The following is a 24,888-nucleotide window of genomic DNA, read 5'->3' as shown; positions in this document are numbered from 1 at the left end:
AGCAGCCTGTGTGTAACTACACTGACCTCCATACAGGTGAGCCATGGTTCTGCTACAAGCCAACAAATCTGAGTTGTAATGCCAGGATCAGCAACTACAATGGAGGATATAAAAAAAACCTGACAACTATGGAGAAGCTTTTTCAGAGGTGAGCATTATCTGTGGTGTTAAATTTCTGGAGTTACTAAAAATGTATGTACTGTGCATAATACATTTAATTTTCTAGTTTAAAAAGATGTTCTTTCCAAATTTTGTGAAGATGTTAATTGTGTATGCTTTCCTTCAGAGGTGTAAATATGAAAGTCTCCATTCCGGCTTCAGGACCAGCCAGCGTCACCATTTTGCCAAAACAGAAAGGTACGCTAACATCTATATCTTCATAATGAAATATTTAAAAAAAGGTGGTGATATATATTATATGCAGTTGGCAGGTCAAACATTAATAAATAAATTAAAACTTCACCAACATTTACTAGCATCTTCTTGATACTGGATACCTATAGGATGTGTCAAGGTTATTTTAAGAGTAAGTGATCAGGAGATCTGGGGAACTTGCTTTATTGCTTTATTGATAACACTAACAGCTAGGGGTGTTCTTATGAATGCATAGTTCAAGATGAGGGTGAAATTAACTTACTGTAGGGGTCTGTTATAAAATTACAAAGAAACCTCTGGAAATTGGGCAGTACAATGAGGTTTACCTCATTAAAATTAGATTGATCTCTCACCTAGAAGGGCAGATCGTTGGAAGCCAATCAATGACTAGTAATGGGAATTGAAACTAGCACAGTGATTCTGCTATAGAAACATGGACAGGGAGAAACAGAGGTGGCAACCTGACTGCTCATTAGTTTCTTACAAGTTGAAGTTCTGGCTGCTGGGCTGGGGTCAGAATTCACTCAGCTTTAACATCATTCTGGGTTCTTAGTTTAGAGTTTGCATGCTGATTGTGCAGTTTCTACCAAGGAACTGCTCAAAGTCCCATCAGTAACCATTCTTGAAGGTAATAAAATAGAGTTGGTTCACACCTATAAATATCTGGGAATCTTAATTGATGACTCGCTCACCTTCAAACCACATGTAGAAAAACCTGAAGTTAAAACTGAGATTTTATTTTCAAAATAAGTTGTGTTTCTCTTTTAATACAAAGAAGCGGCTTGTTGCTGCAACATTCTTGCCTGTGCTGGATTATGGTGATATTCTATATATGAATGCTTCTGCTCAATGTCTTTGAATGGTTGATTCTGTGTATCGTGCTTCTCTGAGCTTCATCACTAACCGTAAATCTCAGACTCACCACTGTGAGTTATACTCTCAGGTAGGACGGCCTGCTTTGGTAAGTCGAAGGAACTCTCATTTATACAGTTTATATATAAGGCGATACTTGGGTTGCTGCCTTCTTATCTATGTTCCCTGCTTGTAATGAAACATGCTGGTTGGTATTCTTTTCATCCGCATGGTTACTTGTTGCTTTCTGCTCCATTTGCCCGAACTGAACTTGGTAAAAGAGCTTTTGTCCATTTAGCCCCCTCGGCTTGGAACAAACTGCAGAAGGAAAATGACTGAATTTATTTCATTAAGTGCTTTTAAATCTAAACTACGAATCCTTGAGGCCAAGTCCATAACATGCTACTGTTTCAATTAGATTGATTGTTATTTATTTATTTTTATTTGAATTTTATTGAATTTTATTTTATTTGTATTCTTTCACTTATTGTTGCATGTGTGTTGTTGCTGCCTGTGTTTGAGTAATTTCTGTAACTGTGAGACACCTGCTGCTGCCTATCTTGGCCAGGTCTCCCTTGAAAAAGAGGTTTTTAATCTCAATGAGATTTTCCTGGTTAAATAAAGGTTAATAAATAAATAAAGTAATAAAAGTAATAGCTATATCCACACTGCAAATGGTGTTGCTATTTACCTCCTCCAACATTGCGAACTGAAATCAGCTGACTGTAGTGCAAGTGCAACTGAAACCAATAAGCAGGGTCGACAAGCAGAATTACAATTCCAAGGAACTGGACTATTGGAAACCAGTTCTGTATGCGATACCCAGTAATGTGTGTTCACATTTGTATGAATTCATTTATATTTAAGTTGTTTTACTTTAAATGTAAGTGATATTTTCATTTGAAAATGCCCTAAATTAAAGAATTTCAACTAGAGATCTAGTATCTAGCCCTTGTAGTATATTTAAAATTTAAAGAGACAGTTTAACCTCGGAACCCAGAAGGTCACTGTCACGGCTGAGGAGCAGTCGTGTGGTGTATTGAGAAAATGATCCAAAATACAGACACTGGCTAGGGTGCGAGTGAGTGTTTATTTACAGAAGTGACAAAAACAGGACGAGCAGAGCGGGGAGTTAACAAACCTAAACTGGGGAAAACTAAAGAACTAACCAGAAACCAAACACTCACGAGAGGAGGGGAAACATGCACAGAGAAGGATGGCAGAGAGACGCAGAATGAACACCGGGTTACACAGAGTAGTGAAGACTGACACGGCGTAACACAGACGACGCGACAGAGAGCACAGGAAAACACAGGGCTTAAATACACGGGGAGTAATCAGGGAATGGGCCACAGGAGGGAGACACAGCTGGGAGAAATTAGGCTAACGAGACAGGGGAGAGGTAAACTGAGCACACTCACATAAGACACAGACCTTCACAATAAAACAGGAAACTCAGACACAGGGAACCAGACAAGACGCTGAACTGAACAGACAGATTCACAAACAGACGGGGTGACACCATAGACAGACAGAGATACAGACGCAGACCGAAGAAAACTCAAACAATAATAATCATCATAATAATAAACTAGAAAATGATAATAATAAACTTAAAGCGCTGGGTCACTGACCCAGGACCATGACAGTCCCAAGGCAACAGGTGATATAGCAATATCATATATACATTAATTATTTTCAACAACTCCAGACCTAACCATAGATATAAAGTTTTTCATTATTTTCTAAATATTTTTATGTTTCATGCCCTTATTGTCATAAAGACCCCTGTTTTTGTTTGTTTGTTTGTTTTTAATGGGAAAAACCCAAAATCTGCAAAATTTTCCAAAAATTAACTGCAAAATAACATATTTGGCATGAGGGTAGTACAGCCTTGAATAGGTCAAGAATTGATAACAACATTGATTTTGATGCATACTCCAACTGAACAAAGATGAAACAACAAACTGAACAAAGATGTAATTTACATTTTATAACATGAACCACGAAGCGTTTTCAGATGGATTTTGCAGACAGGAGCACCACATTTGCAGCAGTTGGTTAAGATTGTGCTGCGCTATTTGCACAATGCGCACTGCTTCCGCTTTTTGGTCCACAGCAGTGAAGAGGACAAAAGCGTTGTAGCACTTTATCAGTCATGTCAATCATGTGAGCAGACACATGGGCCACCTACATGTCTGCCAATGGCAGGAGTGGGTGCCACAAACCTGCAAAAACAAAAAAGAAATGATCAGATGACATGAATAGATTTATACAGCCATAGACAAGAGATTCTTTCTGCCTATGGGCATCAAACTGATAACTGATGGGACTTTATCAGTTATAACAATGAGTAACAGTAAATAATTTGGCAAACAATAATGTATAATTGTCCTTACCTGTTTCAGATTATCCACAGCCCCTTTTCACTTGTTGTAGTCCAGGATGATTTGGGGCTTTTCTTGCCAGAGTCCTGAACTTGTGGCTCATGATGCCTAGTGCTAAACACGAAAATATTTTTTGATTTCTTTGGCATGTAGGATACCACTGCCCTGTTGCAACTGAAAGCAAAGACGGAGGACAGTACTTCTCTGTGTTGAATCATCAGCAGCTGTGGGGCAGCCCAGGTTTGTTCAACCTCAGAGTCCCCACCAGGGCCATCCTTTTATAGGAGCCAGCTTGTCCCCCCTGCAGTGACCTGGGCAGGAAAGAGAATCGTCAAATCTTAGGGAGAGATTAATTTGCAGGAATGTTTTTTTGTGACATTGTGACAGGAGAAACAATACATCCTTTCACCCTATTCCACAGGCTCTTTGTAGCTTCATGTTGAGACAACCCTGCAGGTTAGTAAAATGCAGGATTAGCTGCATAATGTCCTCCGCAAAAAAAGATCAAAAGTGCTCACAGGGCTGCTCCTCCTAGCAATTGCATAATGGGTTGGTCCTGGGGTTAAAATGAGAGGAAGAGAAAGTGGCAGGGCCTCTTCATGCTTCATAATAGCACTGCTAGTGCTATCTTTTATGCTTTCGGAAGAACGCAAAGCTGCAGCCTCCTCTAAATTGAGTGTACGTTTCATGGTGTCTGTGCAGAAATGACCAGTAAGACCAGGCTGCAAACTATTCTCACAGACTTCAAAGGTGCATCTGATTAAACATGCTATACCATGCATCCAATAAGAGAGGGGTGGCTCTCTTTTGATCAAGAAAAAACATAAACACACACACATACACACACACACACACAAAATATATTCTCAGTCACATTCGCACCTAATATCAGATAATATGCTTGATTTTTATACCAGTAGGTGTCAGTGTGAGACCATGAGTTCGCCTGTTGTTAGCAGCCAGAAGCACACACTATTTTCTCATAATGGCGAAGTATTCAGGAACGACAAGTCTCTCTGTCTAATCACTCCTTTCCTGTTTACAGGTTTGTATTGTGTCCAAAATAGAACATAAAAGTGTATATATATGTTGTGTTAGGGTTAGGGGTTAGACTGCACTCAGACCAAAGGGGGCTGAATAATTACGTACACCCCACTTTTCAGTTATTTCTTTGAAAAAATGTGTGGAATCATTTATGATTTTCATTCCAATTCTCACGTGTGCACCACTTTCTTTGTGTTGGTCTTTCACATGGAATTCCAATAAAACTGATTCATGTTTGTGGCTGTAATGTTACAAATTATGAAACGTTCAAGGGGGCCGAATACTTTAGCAAGCCACTGTATAATCTCTCCAACGTGTTCTGGGTCTGCCCCGGGGCCGCCTCCGGGTGGGACAAGCCTGGAACACCTCACCCAGGAGGCGCCCAGGAGGCATCCTTGTCAGATGCCCGAACCACCTCAGCTGTCTCCTTTTGATATGGAGGAGCAGCAGCTCTACTCTGAGCCCCTCCCCGATGGCCTAACTTCTCACCCTATCTCTAAGGAAAAGGCCAGCTACCCTTCGATGGAAGTTCTTTTCCGCTGCTTTTATCCACAATCTCGTTCTTTTGGTCACTACCCACAGCTCGTGACCATAGTTGAGGGTAGGGACGTAGACCGACCGGTAAATTGAGAGCTTCGCTTTTACGCTCAGCTCTCTCTTTACCACAACAGACTGGTGCAGCATCCACATCACTGCAGCCGCAGCACCAATCTCCGGCTCCCTTCTCCCACCACTCGTGAAAAAGTCCTCCACTTGGGGCAGAAACTCATCCCCAACCCGGAGTGGGCACTCCACCCTTTTCTGACTGAGAACCATGGCCTCAGATTTGAAGGTGCTGATCATCATTCCCACCGCTTCACACTCGGCTGCGAACCATTCCAGTGCGAGCTGGAGGCCATAAGCCAATGAAGCCAACAGAACCACATCATCTGCGATGAGATTCTGTGTCCACCTAAATAAAAGCCCAATGCCACTTGGCTGCGCCTAAAAATCCTGTCCATAAACGTTATGAACAGAATCAGTGACAAATGGCAGCCCTGGCACAAAAACCAAGGAGCTCGTCGTGGATTACAGGAGACTGCAGAGAGCTGGCCACACCCCCATCCACATCACAGGAGCAGAGGTGGAGAGAGTCCGCTGCTTCAGATTTCTGGGCATTAACTTCAGCGAGGATCTGAGTTGGTCACACCATTTTGGTGTGAAAGCAGCAAGACCATTGAGAGTACTCTGACTGGCTGCATCACCTCCTGGTACGACAGCTGTAATGCAAAGCTCTGCAGAGGGTGGAGAGATCAGTACAGCACATCACCAGGACTTAACTGCCAGTCACGCAGGATCTCTATAGATGGTGCTGCGTGAGGAAGACGCAGCAGATCCTCTCTGATCCCTGGCCCCCTTATATTGATGGGTATGAGTTATATTACATAAATAGATCTAATAAGAAGGCGGGGGGTTGGCACTTTTTGTTAACTGTGATCTGAAGTATAAATAACTTAAAGATATGTCTATGTTATTGACGACTTAATGGAGACTGTTACAGTAGAACTAGATATTTTTAAATACTTATTTGGCCTTGTATGGAAAACATTGTCCACTGGTACCGCTTAAATTTAAGAAGAAGAAAACTAATTTTAAACCATGGATAACTAAGGGGCTAGTAAACGTGTGCAAAAAGAAGAACAAACTATACAGCGATTATATAAAACTCAGAACAAAGACCGCTGACATGAAATATAAAGTTTAAAAAAATAGGCTAGTGTTAATATTGAGGAAGGCCAAGAAAGAATATTATAACAAATTATTTCATCCATCCATCCATCCATTTGCTTCCGCTTATCCTTTTCAGGGTCGCGGGGGGCGCTGGAGCCTATCCCAGCTGTCATAGGGCGAGAGGCGGGGTCCACCCTGGACAGGTCGCCAGTCTGTCGCAGGGCTAACACACAGGGACAGACAACCATTCGCACTCACATTCACTCGCACATTCACACCTAGTGGCAATTTGGATTATCCAATTAACCTATCCCCACAAGCACAAATTATTTCAAGAAAAGAAAAATAATATAAAGGGTATTTGGAATATTTTCAGAGAGACATTAGGCAATAAGAACGCTTCCTTAGATTTGCCTAATTATTTTTATAAGGAAGATAAGATCATAAAGGACATGAATGAAGTGGTAAATGAATTCAATTCCTTTTTTGTAAATATTGGCCCTAATTTGGCGAATCTAATTAGAAAACATGATAAGTTAGAACAAAAGGATGATTGGAAAGGTGGAAGCAGAGTAGTTAAGTCTATATTTTTAGCTGACATCGCTGAAAAAGAAATTGCAGCAATTTTAAAAAAGACTAAAAATAAGACATCTACTGATTGCGATGGTTTAGATATGGTTATATTAAAAAGACAGTGGACTGTATAATTACTCCTCTTTGTTATATTTTCAATCTTTCATTCCATGCTGGTATTTCCTGACAGAATGAAAGTGGCAAAAGTGATACCTCTGTATAAAAAGGGAGACAAACATAGTTTTAATAACTATAGGCCAGTGTCACTTCTGTCACAGTTTTCTAAAGTACTTGAAAAACTTTTTGTGGAAAGACTTGATAGCTTTATTGAAAAACATCAATTACTGAAAATCAATATGGATTTAGGAAAAATAGATCAACGGCATTAGCATTGATTACTACTATTGATGATATTTCATGTGCAACAGACAATAATAAATATACAATAGGAGTATTTATTGACTTAAAAAAAGCTTTTGATACGCTGCAACATTCTGTTTTGATTTCTAAGCTTAATACTTACGGGGTGAGAGGAATTGCATTAAACTGGTTAAGTAGTTATCTAGAAAATAGGACCCAGTATGTGCATTATTTAGGCAATTCCTCTGAAAGACTGAAAATTGAATGTGGGGTTCCTCAAGGGTCTGTTTTGGGACCAAAACTTTTTAATTTATATATAAATGATATTTGCGATGTGTCCAAAATGTTACATTTCGTTTTGTTTGCAGATGATACAAATTTTTATGTGCTGGGGATAAATTGAAAGAATTGGTGAATTAATGGTTTCTGAAATGGAAAAACTAAAAAAAAATGGTTTGAGGTAAACAAATTATCTTTGAACTTGACAAAAACAAAATTTATGATTTTTGGAAATTGGGTAAAAGAGGAGGAAGTAATCCTGTCCATTGATGGAGTTTTGATTGAGAGAGTTACTGAACTCCGTTTTTTGGGGGTAGCATTGGATGATAAATTAAAATGGAAATCTCATATTGAACATGTTAGAAAAAAGATGGTTAAAAATATTTATATTCTGGGTAATGTCAGAGATATACTAGATTATAAGGCAATGCGTATTTTATATTTCTCACTAATTTTCCCCTATCTCAGTTATTGTGCTGAGGTGTGGGGGAATACATATGCAACTTATATACATCCTCTATACTTGCTACAGAAGAAAGTGATATGAAGGGTTCATAATGTTAAATATAGAGAACATACAAATAATCTGTTTATAAAATCGAAATTGTTGAAATTTGAAGACTTAGTGAAAATACAGACATTATTATTCATGTTCAAGGCAAGAAATAATACATTACCTCTTAAGTTACAAAGTTACAAAGACTTTAAGCATCGGTTTGCTACAATTGTGTACAATTGTGTGCAAATGTGTCCGACAATTAAAGGTATAAGAATATGGAATTGTCTTCAAGATAATCTCAAGAGTTGTACAAACATGCACCGTTTTAACATGTGTTACATACTTAAAAGGATAAATCAATATGAAGAACATGAAAGTAATTTGGGCTAAATGTGGAAGGAGAACATTTCATTGCCATTTAGTGCTGTATATTGCTGATTATACTGATTTGTTGTTTAGTTTTGCATTGTTACATAAAGATACATGTTAGAGGGTTTTTTGGGGGGTTGTTGGCACCCTCTTGTAAGAATAATTGGATTGCAGATAGGGGGCAGGTGCTAACAAGAATTTATCCTTCTTCCTGCTCCTTTTCACCCATGGGTGCAGTGTTATATTAATGGGAAGGAGGATCTGTGTGTAAGAAATGAAACACTGTTGAACCATGTGTGAAATAAATAAAGAAATGAAATGAAAGAAATGAACTTTTGATTACGTCACACCTGCCATACAACAGCAGAACTGGTGCAATGCTGTGTCAAGCTTTCCAAGTGTAAAGCTTCTTTGTTAAGCTTCTTTCAGCTTTTGAAATTTTGTACATTCATGCATTTAATAAGTTTAACTTAAACACAACAAAATTATTCTCCCCTGCTAATTTGTGCTGTAGGTTTTAATTGTTCAACTTAATTGTATATGTAATGTTCTGCAAATTACTAGTTAAGTACATTTATATTGATCTGTTGGAGAATGCAAACAGTAGATGTAAAAACCCATTTATTTGAGTAAGAGTAGAACCATCGACCAGATGTTTTATGAAATCAAAATTAGAAAAATAAAGCAATACATTTGTAAGAATTTGACTTGGGTTTGAATGCTACAGACAGCTTAAAGAAAGGTTTTGTTTTGTTTTTTTAATTTTAAGTTAAAAACACACAATTATTTGTTTTCCTGCTTACCAGGTCAGTCAGAGGTGAGCAGCAGCAGTGGGGAGTCTGAACCCTCTGGCTATTACTACCAGGGTGTGTGGCGAGCACTAGATGGTTCCACAGTTCACCAGTTCAACACTTCCTCAGCCATCACTCAGTGTCTGAAAGGAAAGGTGGTCCATATGTATGGAGACTCCACAATGAGGCAGTGGTTTGAGTACCTTAATGCATCACTACCAGGTAGCTCTGCAAACCCTTCTGTACACCAACATTATGATGTTCACCCCATTTTATTCATGTAGCTTAACTTATTCCCTTTGGAATTCTTTTAGATCTAAAGGAGTTTAACCTGCACAGCCACAAGTCTATCGGACCTTTAATGGCGCTGGACTATGCAAACAATATCTTTGTGATGCACCGCGCCCACGGTCCTCCTCTGCGTACTGTCAGTGTCCCCTCCATGGAGCTGCATTATATTGCCAATGAGCTGGACAATGTGGTTGGAGGTAGTAACACTGTAGTAGTTTTTGGCATCTGGGCACACTTTGACAATTTCCCTATTGAGTTCTACATCCGCAGACTGATGTCCATTCGCAGGGCGGTGGTAAGGCTACTGTCCAGGGCTCCGGGCACTGTGGTTGTCATTCGGACTGGAAATCCCAAATCTTTTACACCCTCTGGTGCATTTGTCAACAGCGACTGGTACACTTTTCAGCGGCTAAAGGCACTCAGGGCTGTGTTCAAAGGCTTCAATGTCCATCTGGTCGATGCCTGGGAGATGGTTCTGGCCCACCACCTGCCACACAACATGCACCCACAACCTCCAATTATCAAGAACATGATTAATGTTCTTTTATCCTACATATGTCCTCAAAAGGTTGGATAGATGTGTTTCAGCAGCCTATGCAGACACATCTTATCTATAATATGCATGCTTCAAATTAATAGGAGCAGTCTATGGAGGCACATAATCTTAATAACTTTTTTGTTATGACAACAATAATTAATTTGAAACATGAGGGGGGGATGCAAAGCTGACATATTCCAATGTCTTCTTAAGAGAGGAAGCACCTGACAAATTATGCTGTCTCTAAGTTTGATTTTATGTAATTATATTTGAGCAGGTCAAGTAATTACATCAGCCAGTCTTTCACAGGCTGGTTATTATAGTTGACTGCCAGCCTTCAATTTGTTTCTTCATTTTGCAAAATTTTGTAATTCCTTGTTTGAAAATACCGTGCACACTGTCTTGTTTTGTTTTTACATTGCAGATTGCTTGGAAAACCCATGTGAAGTTTTTTCCCATTCACTGAACTAGCTAATTTGTATCTGAGAAGGGTCCTGTGACTGTGGTGCATGAATAATTTGTGGGGTTTGATTTGAGTTAATGAATTAAAAAGTTACATATACACACTGATTATTGTTTCACTATATTGTCACTTATTGGCAGACCTGAAATTAAATAAATAAAAATGTTTTTGAAATACAAACAAAAAATAAATACATTTATTTTTATTTTATTTTCAAAGGGCTGAGTGCGATTAGCACTTTGCTCACCAGTAGAGGGCACTGGGAGATACCACTCAGGAGCATAAGATTTGCAGTTAGCCAAACAGAAGTAACAAATGCAGTAGCTGCTACCCACTCTGGAGCAGGGGCCCTGGTGGAGCGAGCCCCGGCTACCAAGACTGGCAGTTAAGACATGGAATGTCACCTCTCTCATAGGAAAGGAGCCTGAGTATTCTATAATCACCTCGGCTTGCTGCCTGTACGTTGGGGTTCTTCCCAGAGGATGAGCGGGTTTGTTCCCTGAACCTTCAGGTTGAGGAACGGGTCCTGACTGTCTTTTGCACTTATGCGCCAAGTGGCAGCTCAGAGTACCCAGCCTTTTTAGAGTCCCTGGGTGGGGTGCTGGAAGGTGCTCCGCCTGGAGACTCTGTTGTCCTAATGGGAGACTTCAATGCTTGCGTGGGCAACGACAGTGAGACCTGGACAGATGTGATTGGGAGGAACGGCCTCCGGGATCTGAACAAGAGCGGTGTTTTGTTGTTGGACTTCTGTGCAAAGGACAGTTTGGCCATAACAAACACCATGTTTGAACATAAGAGTATCCATAAGTGCACGTGGCACCAGGACACTCTGGTCCGCAGGTCAATGATGGATTTTATAATTGTATCACACGACCTGTGGCTACACTGCATAAACGGTTATACTTGAAACAAGCCAAATATTCTTAAATCTGACAAAAGTTTCTTGTTTTGAGAAGAAAAAAAATCTGCCAGTGGGGTGAGCAAAAGTTGCTTGACTAGAATTGTTAAAACTAGCAAATGAATCTATGCCTTTTAACTAGACAAAACTGTCTAAAATTTATGCTTAAATGAAGAAAATTTGACTTATTACAAGGAAAGAGACTGAATTGTTTCTTTCTTGACTGAGTTAAATATAAGAATTAAATCTAAACTCTGAGAACAATAATTAGAAAAAGACACCATCTGTTCAAAAAGCTACAAAAAAATATGGGACTTTATCTTAAAGCAAGACACCAGAAGCACTCTAATTTTTTGCACTTTTATTGACACAGCAACGGGTCAGTAACTCAACTTTAACAGTACTGAGGTCTAATTCCAGGAGACTCATGTCTAACATTACCTACATTTGAGCAGGGTACTGTGTAACATGGCCACTGCAAGAAGTGCATATTCCAGATACTCTCAACAGGAATAATAACAGTATAAAATACTCATGACTGAAAGTATCAAACATACATTTTGCTGCAGCTTGAAGCAATCAGCATTCAAAATCCTAGATTGCATAACTTTTTAGAAGAACAGCTTTAAAGATCACACAAACAAACGTGTCTTACATGAAGATGCAGCGACTGAGCATAACAGAGGGGAAAAGGTTACAGCACCTGGTATTGCATAAACAGATTATTTTGATTTTGTGCAAAAATTATGATTACTTCTCTGTCAGTGCACCCCAGGGTGGCTGTGGCTCCAATGTAGCTGCCATCACCAGTGTGTGAATGTGTGGATGACTGAATGTGTAAAGCACTTTGGGGTCCTTAGGGACTAGTAAAGCGCTATATAAATACAGGCCATTTACCATTTACTTCACATTTTAATATTTTTAATGATAACATTATTAGGTTTTTAATGTCCCTTACTGCAGAATAAACATTTCTTATGAAAGTTTGGTTTTGTTTTGTTTTTATCTTCAGCTCCATTCTAAGAAAATGACCAGCTTCAAATGTCCTCAGTGTAGGACACATACAGGATGTCATGCTAATTGATGACATTTATGGCATTTGTTTTCTGTGCTGACTGATATGCTGCTCAGTGCTTTGCTGCCTGCTTTTGAATCAGATGTCACTCTGAACATAAACACAAGCTACATGTGATGTCTCTGATGTGTTTCTACCCGTGCTGATGCTAGCATGACTAAAGCTAGCCAAGCAGCAGTAAATATGTGAAGTAAGGCAGAAGGATATACTCATCAGATAAACAGGATCATAAGAATATAAGACCACGAGCACTACAGATGTAACAGAAATATGTTGACATAAAGTGGCATGTTATTTGAAATCTACATGAAACAATGACACAACTACTTTTTTTCAATTTTTTCAATTTATTTATTTTTTTACCAATTGTGCAAATGAGTCTGTGTTTGGCCTTAGTGTGACAGAAATCATATTTATATACAACTAAATATGCCTGAGCAAACATGTTTTAAATGGATGATTCCTCACTTGATGACGAATCATCCATTTCCATATTTGCTGAGTCTTAAATTTGATGTCAGTGAACTTATCAGTGGTTGGTGTTAAAAAAGCCCCCAAATACCCTATGAGCAAGCACTTGGCGACAGCGGAGAGGAAAAACTCCCTCTTAATGTGGAGAAACCTCTGACAGAACCGGGCTCAGGAAGGGGTGGCCTTCTGTCTCGACTGAGAGGGGTTCAAATGTTCACAACATTTAGTTGTATATAAATATGATCTTTAGGTCGTGATGTTGAGACCAATTAGGTGAACTTGGGGACGAACACAGTTCCCCTTCTTCTAGTTCTTCTTCTTACTTGGCGGGATCTCTGGCAGGCTCTTAACTTCAGTCTCGAGTTCAGCCACCTTGACATTGAGCATTTTCTGTTTGTCTTGTAGAGAGAATGCAGCTGACTCTTCTTTTTCTATCTTCTGTTGTTCTGTGGTGTCTTTTTCTTTCTGAGGCTCCTGCAGAGACATTGCAGTGGATGGCAGTGAGTCCTCTTTTTCCATCTTCTCCTGTTCTCCAGTCTCGTTTTCTTTCAGAGGCTCACATTTGTGCATTTCATTTGCATCGGTGGAATTTTGTTCTTCCGGCTGCTGTGGGATTTTAAGTGAGGAAGCTTTGGCCTCTTTCAGCTCTTGCTCAAGAGACTCTACCTTCAAATCATGAAGGGCCTTGTTGGGGCAGAGCTGGGATTTCAGGTCACTGATTTCCAGGTTGAGTGTCTCCTGCTCCTGCCTATGTTTAACGGCCTGCTCTTCAAGCTGATTTTGAGCTGCTAGGAGCTGTTTCTGGAGCATCTCAATCTGCTCTTGCTGAATCCTACATTTGAGCTCAAATTCAGCCTCCTTAGAGGACATCAGTCCTACAGAGTCAGTGTGTGAAGCCTCTGTGGTTGGAGTGGCAGACTCCACACACTGCTCTGTGGTAGGGTGGCTGATTTGGTCCTGCAGGGTAGCCATCACCTCATCCAGTATGACAATAGCTTCATTGTCATTTGCGAGAGTGTCTGTCTCACTGATGTCATTGGGCTTATTACTAGAAGCCTCCTCCAGCTGCTCTATGAGGTCTTTGATCGTTTCCTCATGATTTCGCTTGTTCTCGTGAATTTGTTCATGAAGTTTGTTCACCTGAAACTGGTGATAAGAGGCCCTCTTGTTTGCACCTACCATTTTCCAGTAAAGGTTGTTCTGATGGTATTGGGAGGCTTCCAGTTGGTGTCTGAGAGCAGCAATCTCGTGCCAGGGATTAAACGGGGGTCTAAATGTGGGAATGGGTTGATATTGCCAAGTCCCTCCATGAGGCACAGGGTTTGGTCTGCTGGGGTTCTTCCCATTTCCCTCTCTCTCCATGTCCTCCTTTGCATTTGAAATGGGGAGGGATTCAGCCTTTTCTCTTTCAGAAGTGACTTCAGTGTTTTTTTGCATTTCTTCATTTTTCGGGTTTGCTCCATCACCCATGCTGTTTTGAGCTTCAAGAAGAGCCCGGGCATATGCCCGAGTAATTGGTCTTCTTGGTTCTTCAGCCACTCTTTTCTGTTTTTGCTTCTTTTGTTTCTTTGGTTTCACAACCATTTCCTTTGGTGGCTGTGCCACAGGAGACTTTTCAGTATTTGGTTGCGCGGCTTTATCAACCTCAGGGTTTGTTCTTTCTAAGATTTCTGGTGTGATGACCATTTCTATTTTTGCTTCTGCCATTGTAGATGTGTCAGCGTTTCTCTGCGTCTGCCTTGTCTTTGTTTTAACAACCAGGTTGTTTTGTGTTTCTGCCATCCGAGATCCACTAAACTTGGTTGAATGTCTCCCCTATTTGAGGGTTTTTCCAGTAGAATGTGCACCGTGACGTCACAGGCTGTTCCTTTGATGTGCTGTTCCTTTGAAGTGCCATGATTGAAACAATTCAAAATAAAATGCCCACAAACCTAATGTAAAGGAAAGGCTTTTATTTTGTAACACATACTGAATTAACATTATAAAAGCTCCTCTACAGGAATTGCAGTAAAAAAATAAAACAAAAGCAAAATATGTTTTTTAAATGGTTCTACAGTTGTCTTCTACTAACCAAAGTAGAAGACGACTGTTTAGTGGAAAGTATTCGACATTCTAGAGATTCTCAGGCATAATAACTTCTTTCATAATTTAAACAAGGACAGGTAGAAAACGTTCATATTTAGTGAAATTAGTGATATTTATTAACATTATCCAATGAGAGTTACTGAACTCAGTAGGCAGTGAGATCTTGGTGGTTGCTGAGGCGACAGAATGTCATCTATGTTTTGTTTTAAATTCAGTTTTATTGCTGAATCTAAGAAACAACAGACTGCAGAGGGAGACTTTAATAGAGGTTTACTAACTCTTACTATCATATCCATTGTGGAAAAATCTGTCTTTATTTTGCATAATATATTTGTTATAAGCACTAAATATGTTTTATGATTAACTGAAGAACACTAACGTACCAAGCTGAAAATTCTGCTCACCAGTCAGCAGCTTATATTCACAAAAAACTGATAAATCTGCGATCCATGCAACTCTAACCAGCCAACAAAAACATGTGTTCATAATACAAAACAAGTTGACTTTGTGAAATGTTAAAAGGTGCAAAAAATAAAACAATAAAATAAAACAATATTTTTCAAGACTTTTTCACAAGTTCATATCTCACTGAAATGTTACTCTGTAGCTGATTTCTCGTATTTTAAGTGTGATTAGAAATTTTGAGTAGAAACAAGACAAATATACTTGATAAGATTTTGAGTTTTTGCCGTGTATATGTTCTGTACACTCTCTTAGACGTATAGTGAGGGTCTGCTGGGAATGCCTAGCAGAGGCCCTGCTCTGCAAGATCTTCAGTGCACACCTCCGGCAGAGCTTCAACAGCATTCCAAGGGAGACTAGAATGCTTCAGTGGCTTCAGAGGCAGCTGATAGGTACTGACAGCCCAAGCTGAATGCACCTCAGGCAGTGGCTGAAGCAAAAACTCGCATGTGGGAGGAGTTCGAAGAGGCCGTGGAAAAAGACTTTTGGACTGCCTTGAAGGCGACTCAGGAGGGGAAAGCAGTGCTCTACCTGTACTGTGTATAGTGCCAGTGGAGCGCTGCTGACTTCGACTGAGAAAATTGTCAGGCGGTGGAAGGAATACTTTGAGAACCTCCTTAAAGTGCTTTGAGCGTATAGTCAAAGCTCACATCACATCATCACTCCCTGCTTCATTTGATCCAGTTTGCCTACAGGCCCAACAGATCTAGTACAGACGATGCAATAGCAGTCACACTTCATACTGCCCTCTCTCACCTGGACCAGAACAACACATGTGCCAAGGCTGTTCATAGACTATAGCCCCGCCTTCAACATCATCATATCATCCAGACTTCTCATGAAACTCCGTGACCTGAACATCAGCTCATCCCTGTGCAGATGAATCCTGGACTTCCTGACAGACAGACCTCAGGTGGTTTGGATCGGCAGCATCACCTCATCCACACTTACACTCACACTCAGCACAGGCGCCCCCCAGGGATGTGTGCTCATCCCCCTGCTGTACACCCTGTTCACCCACGACTGACAGCTCCAACACCATCATCAAATTTGCAAATGACACCACCATCATCGGCTGGATTTCTAAAGGAGATAAGACAGCATACAGGGCAGACATGAGAGCCCTGACATCATGGTACCGCGACAACAACCTGCTGCTTAACGTCAGCAAAACCAAGGAGCTCATCGTGGATTACAGGAGACTGCAGAGAGCTGGCCAAACCCCCATCCACATCACAGGAGCAGAGGTGGAGAGAGTCCGCTGCTTCGGATTTCTGGGCATTAACTTCAGCGAGGATCTGAGTTGGTCACATCATGTTGGTGTGAAAGCAGCAAGACAGCCGCTCTTCTTCCTGCGGCCCCTGAGAAGATTCGGCATGAACTCCAGAATACTTACAAACTTCTACAGACGCACCATTTAGAGTACTCTGACTGCATCACCACCTGGTACGACAGCTGTAATGCAAAGCTCTGCAGAGGGTGGAGAGATCAGTACACATCACCAGGACTTAGCTGCCAGTCACGCAGGATCTCTTTAGAAATACATCAAGTATTTGATTTTTTGTTAAGTCCCATGACTTCATTATAGGATCTCCATACATTTTTCTTCTCTCTTTGCTCTGTTGGTTATCAAACAGGAAGTGACCAGGCTCATTCTTCTTCTCATTTCTGGCTCATTTAAGATTTGCAGGTTCAAAAGCTTTGAGAGCATTTTTTAATTGTTTTAATTGGATTTAATTTTAATCTTTGACTGATGATGTCATCATGTTTATCCCTCTGGTGTCTCCAAATCCAGGAGTGTTGATGATTAGGGCTGGATATCGTCACTAATTTCTAGAATCGATTCAATTCCGATTCACAAGGTCCCAAATCGGTTCGATCCACGATTTGATTAAAATCTGGGAAATTTTGACAGTCAGAAATATTATAATTCAGATCAGTGCATTTACATATTTTTGTATCTATAAAAAGGAAGCTGATACACGCAAGATTTTATCAAAGGTGTGAGCATCACAGCAGAGGCCTTTGTGTCAAAGCAGCTGAAGATAAAACAGAAAAACATGAAGGTGATTTTCCTGTTCTGGGATTTTATAAAAATATTCTGCAGTACATCAAAAACAAAAGAAAACCATTAATCAACACATGAACATGACCTCTGAAGTTACAGCGGTTTGATTAGAGACACGGCTGAGCGTTTTGCAATTTGCATAATTTTAAAAAGTTTAAATTTGTTCAGTATTGAACGGCAGAAATTAGGTTTTCTTTTCGGAAGTAAGTAAAAGGAAAAAAACATCAGCCGACAGCCTGTAAACAACGGTAGACTTGTGAGTAACAAGCAAGCGAATAATGAAGAAAACAGATTTTTAGACGGGAAACTGTTCTTGAAGTACAGAGAGAGAGCTGTGCATGAAGTGTGATTTTATCCTGGTCGAAGCAAAACAGTAAAAGTCAGAGTGAATTCATGACGATGTTTATGTGAAGCGTAGTTTGGATCTTCTTTTGCTGCTGGTTCAGTCAATATTGTTTGGAGAGATAAACTAACAGCTTTAGAATCAGCGCATAAAGGGCGTGAACACAAAGTGCGGAGACGCCGACAGATCAGAATCAGCGAGCTGTCGGCTTTCAGTTCCGACCGTGAGAAAGTCACATCTCACTGATTCTGATCCGTCGGCGGGTCGCGCTGTGTGTTTACGTCTTTGTGCAGAATCTGTGTTCCTGCTCTCTGTTTTAGCTGTTTGGTGGTTGTTGAAATTTTGTGACGTTTCACCTGAGATTCTGGCATTTCGGGCAAAATAAATTTATATTAAAAAATCGATTCAGGATTTTAATGAATCGATTTTACGTAATTCAAGCCAGAATCGATTTTAATCGATAAATCGATTATCAAAACCCACCCCTATTCTGGAGTAAGTCGGATGACATATTAGAAAGTGTCCCCAGGTGAGAGAGGTTAGTGACTGGAGAAGAAGTTAATGGAAAATGACGTAATGTAAATGAAACGAACAGAGGTGATGAGAGGTTAAGTAGATATGATGTTAAGAAGAGACATGCAAAAGGACAGATAGTGGTGGATATTGGAAAAGGATGGAAATAACTGTGTTGAACACAAACTTTATAACTTTATTATATATGAGGAGAGAGAACAGGCTTTATCTGAGGCTGGAGAAAAATTGGCTAGGACGAGAGATTGAAGGATAGAGGTGGGAACGTTCAAGTGAAGGAAGTGTATTGAAAACTTACTGTCTCTGTGGAGCTAGAGAAAACATACTGAGAGGAACTGTGGTACTACATGAGGAAGTATGGCAGATAAGTATATGAGGGTGTAGCAGGACATGTATGAGGACAGTGAGGTATGTGGTAGGAGTAACAGGTGGGGCAACCGCTAACAAGCGCAGCTGAAAGAAGAATGTATCTTAAGCCAAAAGCCTTGAGCCGCTCCTCATTTCTCTTTGTCTTTTCAAGACATTCGTAAAATTTTTACCCCTCAGCTATGAAAGACTGATGGGGTAATGTTGTGTACCTGCTGGGAAAGTGGGCATTCGACCTCACAGCCCAGTTTTAATCTGTGCTGCTGGTTTCAGTCATTGTGCAAATGTGCTGTTTATAAGGCTGGAAGCCTGCAGTCAGGTGAGAAATCTGGAGTCACCTGGATGAGTGACGAAACGTTTCGCCCACTGAAAACATCCAGATGAACAGAATCAACTTCCTGGGATTTCCTTACCTGGATCATTAAGCGTGGATCAAGACTACTGAGAAGAATTACAAGAACACTTTCTATGAGAGCTCAGACTGTCTGAGAATACATCTGTTTATACCAAATATGACTTTAACTATAAACAGTTTTTGCCTTTTATACAATATTTAGATTTCTCTGTGCATGTTTTAATTATTCACCGCAGCCATTGCCCATTTTCCAAGCAAAATATAAAAAAATGACGCATGTCTTAAACCTTTTGCACAGCACAGTATTTCACATACAGTGGGGCAAAAAAGTATTTAGTCAGCCACCGATTGTGCAAGTTCCCCCACTTAAAATGATGACAGAGGTCAGTAATTTGCACCAGAGGTACACTTCAACTGTGAGAGACAGAATGTGAAAAAAAAATCCATGAATTCACATGGTAGGATTTGTAAAGAATTTATTCGTAAATCAGGGTGGAAAATAAGTATTTGGTCACCTCAAACAAGGAAAATCCCTGGCTCTCACAGACCTGTAATGTCTTCTGTAAGAAGCTTTTCTGTCCCCCACTCGTTACCTGTATGAATGGCACCTGTTTGACCTCATCATCTGTATAAAAGACACCTGTCCACAGCCTCAACCAGTCAGACTCCAAACTCCGCCATGGCCAAGACCAAAGAGCTTTCGAAGGACACCAGGAAAAGAATTGTAGACCTGCACCAGACTGGGAAGAGTGAATCTACAATAGGCAAGCAGCTTGGTGTGAAAAAATCAACTGTGGGAGCAATCATCAGAAAATGGAAGACATACAAGACCACTGATAATCTCCCTCGATCTGGGGCTCCACGCAAGATCTCATCCCGTGGGGTCAAAATGATCATGAGAACGGTGAGCAAAGATCCCAGAACCACACGGGGGGACCTGGTGAATGACCTGCAGAGAGCTGGGACCAAAGTAACAAAGGTCACCATCAGTAACACACTACAACGGCAGGGAATCAAATCCCGCAGTGCCAGACGTGTTCCGCTGCTGAAGCCAGTGCATGTCCAGGCCCGTCTGAAGTTTGCCAGAGAGCACATGGATGATACAGCAGAGGATTGGGAGAATGTCATGTGGTCAGATGAAACCAAAGTAGAACTTTTTGGTATAAACTCAACTCGTCGTGTTTGGAGGAAGAAGAATACTGAGTTGCATCCCAAGAACACCATACCTACTGTGAAGCATGGGGGTGGAAACATCATGCTATGGGGCTGTTTTTCTGCCAAGGGGACAGGACGACTGATCCGTGTTAAGGACAGAATGAATGGGGCCAAGTATCGTGAGATTTTGAGCCAAAACCTCCTTCCATCAGTGAGAACTTTGAAGATGAAACGAGGCTGGGTCTTCCAACATGACAATGATCCAAAACACACCGCCCGGGCAACAAAGGAGTGGCTCCGTAAGAAGCATTTGAAAGTCCTGGAGTGGCCTAGCCAGTCTCCAGACCTCAACCCCATAGAAAATCTGTGGCGGGAGTTGAAAGTCCGTGTTGCTCGGCGACAGCCCCAAAACATCACTGCTCTTGAGAAGATCTGCATGGAGGAATGGGCCAAAATACCAGCTACTGTGTGTGCAAACCTGGTAAAGACCTATAGTAAACGTTTGACCTCTGTTATTGCCAACAAAGGTTATGTTACAAAGTATTGAGTTGTATTTTTGTTATTGACCAAATACTTATTTTCCACCCTGATTTACGAATAAATTCTTTACAAATCCTACCATGTGAATTCATGGATTTTTTTTTCACATTCTGTCTCTCACAGTTGAAGTGTACCTCTGGTGCAAATTACTGACCTCTGTCATCATTTTAAGTGGGGGAACTTGCACAATCGGTGGCTGACTAAATACTTTTTTGCCCCACTGTATAATGACTACTCATGTCATTTTCACTGTGCATGCATAGATGCATATTTAATCAACACTGAAGAAATCAATTTGAACCTGCCATGAAGGATGATTGAACATCTCGAATACTAACACAAGAATATTGCCAGCCTGTGTAGTTAGTGTCAAGTTACTTTATATTGCTGTTTTGAAATATAAGGGTTGGGGTTAGGGTTGAATTTTACTTGAATTTTACTTTTCTCTCTCTTGGTGTCTTTATTTTCCAATAAAAGTTTATTCTTGGAGTTCCTGAATGACTGCTCGGATGTAGATGAAATCGAGTTCCAGGAGGATGGACCGTGGTTCCCAATGAAACCAAAGAAAGAAGCTCTAAAGCCCCCTGTTGGGTCTGTCAAGCACAGGCCCACCGCTGGAACGAGACAATTTAAAAACACAGCAAAAGCATTGAACACCAAGTAGGCAAAGTTCTTTGTGTTACTCATGCATGAGGGAGACCTGCCTGGAGCCAAGTGTCGCTCCACCCACTTGACCTCCGTCAGACTCTCAGCCAGGTTCCCCATAGCACTCCTTTTATTGTGGTTACGTGAATATGCATTGGGTCATTAACATATAACATCTTACATAGGTATACATGTGAACAAAGGATTGTGTGTGTGTGTGTGTGTGTGTGTGTGTGTGTGTGGGTGGTCAGAGTGTGACCCCATAAAGACTTCCCTAAACCTGAGGAAGAGGTTGATAAAAAGGAAGTTTTAGTGCACAGCCATATTAATAGATAAGACACAGAAAAGAGGAACTTTCCATATAAGCAATGTTTGAAACTGTGTGACGTGTAAAGTACCAAAATAACACCTATATGAAGCACAGTTTATGATTCTAATGTTAGAGCTCTTGCAACTGGCGTCTGAGCTGTGCAGGGGTCTCTCTCTTCTGGAAGATGATTGAATAAAAAGAAATATCAATATTTTAACACACTGTGAGTCGGTTTTCTCTGTTCTGTCATGGGGACAAAAGAATCAGGGTTTAATAAAGTGATTGTCTGTCAGAAAGTGATTGCCGTCCAAGGGAGCGCACGCAGTTGCTTAAAGCTGCAGGGCTCAGATTACTTATGTAGAATCATGAGAATCGTAATTGACAGGAACTCTAAGAATGAGGTTATTTTCACAATTTGGAATGTTCTTGGAATGAGGATGCTCACAGAACATCCTCGTTTGTACCTGACATGTCATTTAGTTTGAAGAATGTCAAAGCTCTTAATAAAAATAAACACCGTGGGGAAAAGATAAGATCTGTAGAGCGCTCTCTCAGCTAAAAATTCCCATTGTGTTAAAGAACCAGTTAAATAGTACAATATATTACAAAATTAGAATAAGAAGCAGCAGCTCTCAGTCACATAAAAAAGTATATATATATATATATATGTAATATAAACAAAGAAAATAATAATATATTTATATATAACATATATATATTTCCAGTAGCACAGCACCGACAGAAGTTGCAGAATGTGAGCAGAAATATACCATATATACACATATATAAATACAGAGTATACAAAAGGAATAAATAGAATAAATAGGAATAAGAATACAAGGGAACGGCACATTTCAAGTATTGTGAGTCTATTACACCGTTGGATATTAACAAAAACTATTGCACAGTGAAAAGGCACTAGAGCTTACTTGTTCCCCCCTCCTTCGTCCCCATTTCCCCTCCCTCTCCCCTCCAGTGAGGAGTTACACAGTTTGATGGCGTGTGGGACAAAGGTCTTTTTAAGTCTGCTGGTCTTTGACTTTGGGAGAAGCAACCTCTCACTGAACAGACTCCTCTGGTTGTTTATGGCCGTGTGCAGAGGATGCCCAGCATGGTCCATAATGTCCAGCGACTGAGAGCTGCTGCTTCTTATTCTAATTTTGTAATATATTGTACTATTTAACTGGTTCTTTAACACAATGGGAATTTTTAGCTGAGAGAGCGCTCTACAGATCTTATCTTTTCCCCACGGTGTTTATTTTTATTAAGAGCTTTGACATTCTTCAAACTGAATGACATGTCAGGTACAAACGAGGATGTTCTGTGAGCATCCTCATTCCAAGAACATTTCAAATTGTGAAAATAACCTCATTCTTAGAGTTCCTGTCAATTACGATTCTCATGATTCTACATAAGTAATCTGAGCCCTGCAGCTTTAAGCAACTGCGTGCGCTCCCTTGGACGGCAATCACTTTCTGACAGACAATCACTTTATTAAACCCTGATTCTTTTGTCCCCATGACAGAACAGAGAAAACCGACTCATAGTGTGTTAAAATATTGATATTTCTTTTTATTCAATCATCTTCCAGAAGAGAGAGACCCCTGCACAGCTCAAACGCCAGTTGCAAGAGCTCTAACATTAGAATCATAGACTGTGCTTCATATAGGTGTTATTTTGGTACTTTACACGTCACACAGTTTCAAACATTGCTTATATGGAAAGTTCCTCTTTTCAGTGTCTTATCTATTAATATGGCTGTGCACTAAAACTTCCTGTTTTTCAGTCTGGCTGAGCACTTAGTTTGTGAGTCAAAAGTGGCCTTGCTCTACAAGCCTTCATTATTAAAGTACATAAAACAATCTAATGAGCAGATACACATTAAAAATATTTCTTTTTCTTAACACAACTCAACAATATACACTCAAGTATCCAGGAGCCGGACTGCTTGGTGGAAGTTGCACAATCTCACTTTTAACAGCAAGGGAAGCTTCATCAGCCACAACCATTTGAGGGTGACCAGAGGCAGATAAAATCTGTAAGTTCTCTTTTTGTCCAGTGAATTCAGTTGAATCCAACTTTGAAACAACTTTGAAAGAGATAAATACCTTAAATATGTGAGGACAATCAAGGATGTGTCACACCCTTGTGTTGCAATTTTGGGATTGAACAAAAGTATTTTATCAGTACAATATAATCTGCGGTATAATCATTGCTTTAACAATGTAACAGATTGCTTTAAGATGGCCTTAAAATGTTTATGCATACTGATATCATATTAACCTTTTATTCCAGATGATTCATTGTTTTCTTTTATTCATTTATATCTTTTCATTAAGCTTTGAAGTAGTGGCATTCATTTACAGCATTTATTCCATATATTATATATATATAGTTTTAGTAAACTGCTAACACATTTGAGGGTGGCATCTGTTTGACTGTGAGCGTTAGTGGGTGAGGTGAGAGGTGACACAGAGTGTCAATTGAAGTCAGGACACACACACACACACCTGCACACATTGTACGTAGGCTATGTTCTAGGTGAGAGTTCAGATATTTGCTTGTCACTGCATTTTTGTGCGTGCAGAATTGTTAAGTTTGTTGCGGAAGCAGGGTTCGAGGTTTTGGAGAAGCGAGGGACCGGAAGACACCTGACGCGGAGGCGAAGAAGATGCTCTTTTGAACTTTGTTAAAAGTCATTGTGGTTTTGATTTGTGTCTTATCTATTAATATGGCTGTGCACTAAAGCTTCCTGTTTTTCAGGACGTTTTCTGCCTCCTCAAACACAAAGTACACTGTCTCCTCCTCTGTTCTACAGGAGGAGGAGGGCTCCAGGTGTCTCAACAGATTTATTGAGTCAGAAAAAGCTCGTCCTCCTGCTTTCTGGGTGTCTGCAGGTGTGTGCAGGTAAAGGCAGGGACTTTGCACGAGACAGCGCTCCCACAGCTCCAGAGCAGCGGGCGAATCACTGTTGCTTTGTGTAAGTGAAACACGACAGGTGAGGACTGTTATTGTTGTTGGAATGATTGAAAGACGGAGTTTTTCTACACTCC

At 40.4% G+C, this 24,888-nt stretch overlaps 1 protein-coding gene and 1 long non-coding RNA gene across 2 annotated transcripts; one reads left to right on the top strand and one right to left on the bottom strand.

Moving 5' to 3' along the window:
* Positions 1-3,059: 3,059 nt before the first annotated feature.
* On the bottom strand, positions 3,060-4,770 carry LOC146498778 (uncharacterized). Its single transcript, XR_014870436.1, has 2 exons — positions 3,627-4,770; positions 3,060-3,455 (listed from the first exon to the last, which is right to left on the bottom strand). It is a non-coding gene; the product is annotated as an uncharacterized LOC146498778 (long non-coding RNA).
* Positions 4,771-5,060: 290 nt separating this feature from the next.
* LOC146498777 (NXPE family member 3-like) lies at positions 5,061-10,362 on the top strand. The gene is made up of 4 exons (XM_085138248.1): positions 5,061-5,226; positions 5,675-5,836; positions 9,255-9,461; positions 9,548-10,362. Exons 1-4 carry the CDS (start codon positions 5,061-5,063, stop codon positions 10,105-10,107), a joined length of 1,095 nt encoding a protein of 364 aa, XP_084994374.1. The 3' UTR covers positions 10,108-10,362.
* The last annotated feature ends 14,526 nt before the right edge of the window (positions 10,363-24,888 follow it).

The sequence above is a fragment of the Neolamprologus multifasciatus genome, chromosome 17 (assembly GCF_963576455.1).
Source record: "Neolamprologus multifasciatus chromosome 17, fNeoMul1.2, whole genome shotgun sequence".
Lineage (NCBI taxonomy): Eukaryota > Metazoa > Chordata > Actinopteri > Cichliformes > Cichlidae > Neolamprologus > Neolamprologus multifasciatus.
Note: the sequence above shows the minus strand (reverse complement) of the source record. Positions and strands in the feature narration are given on the sequence as shown.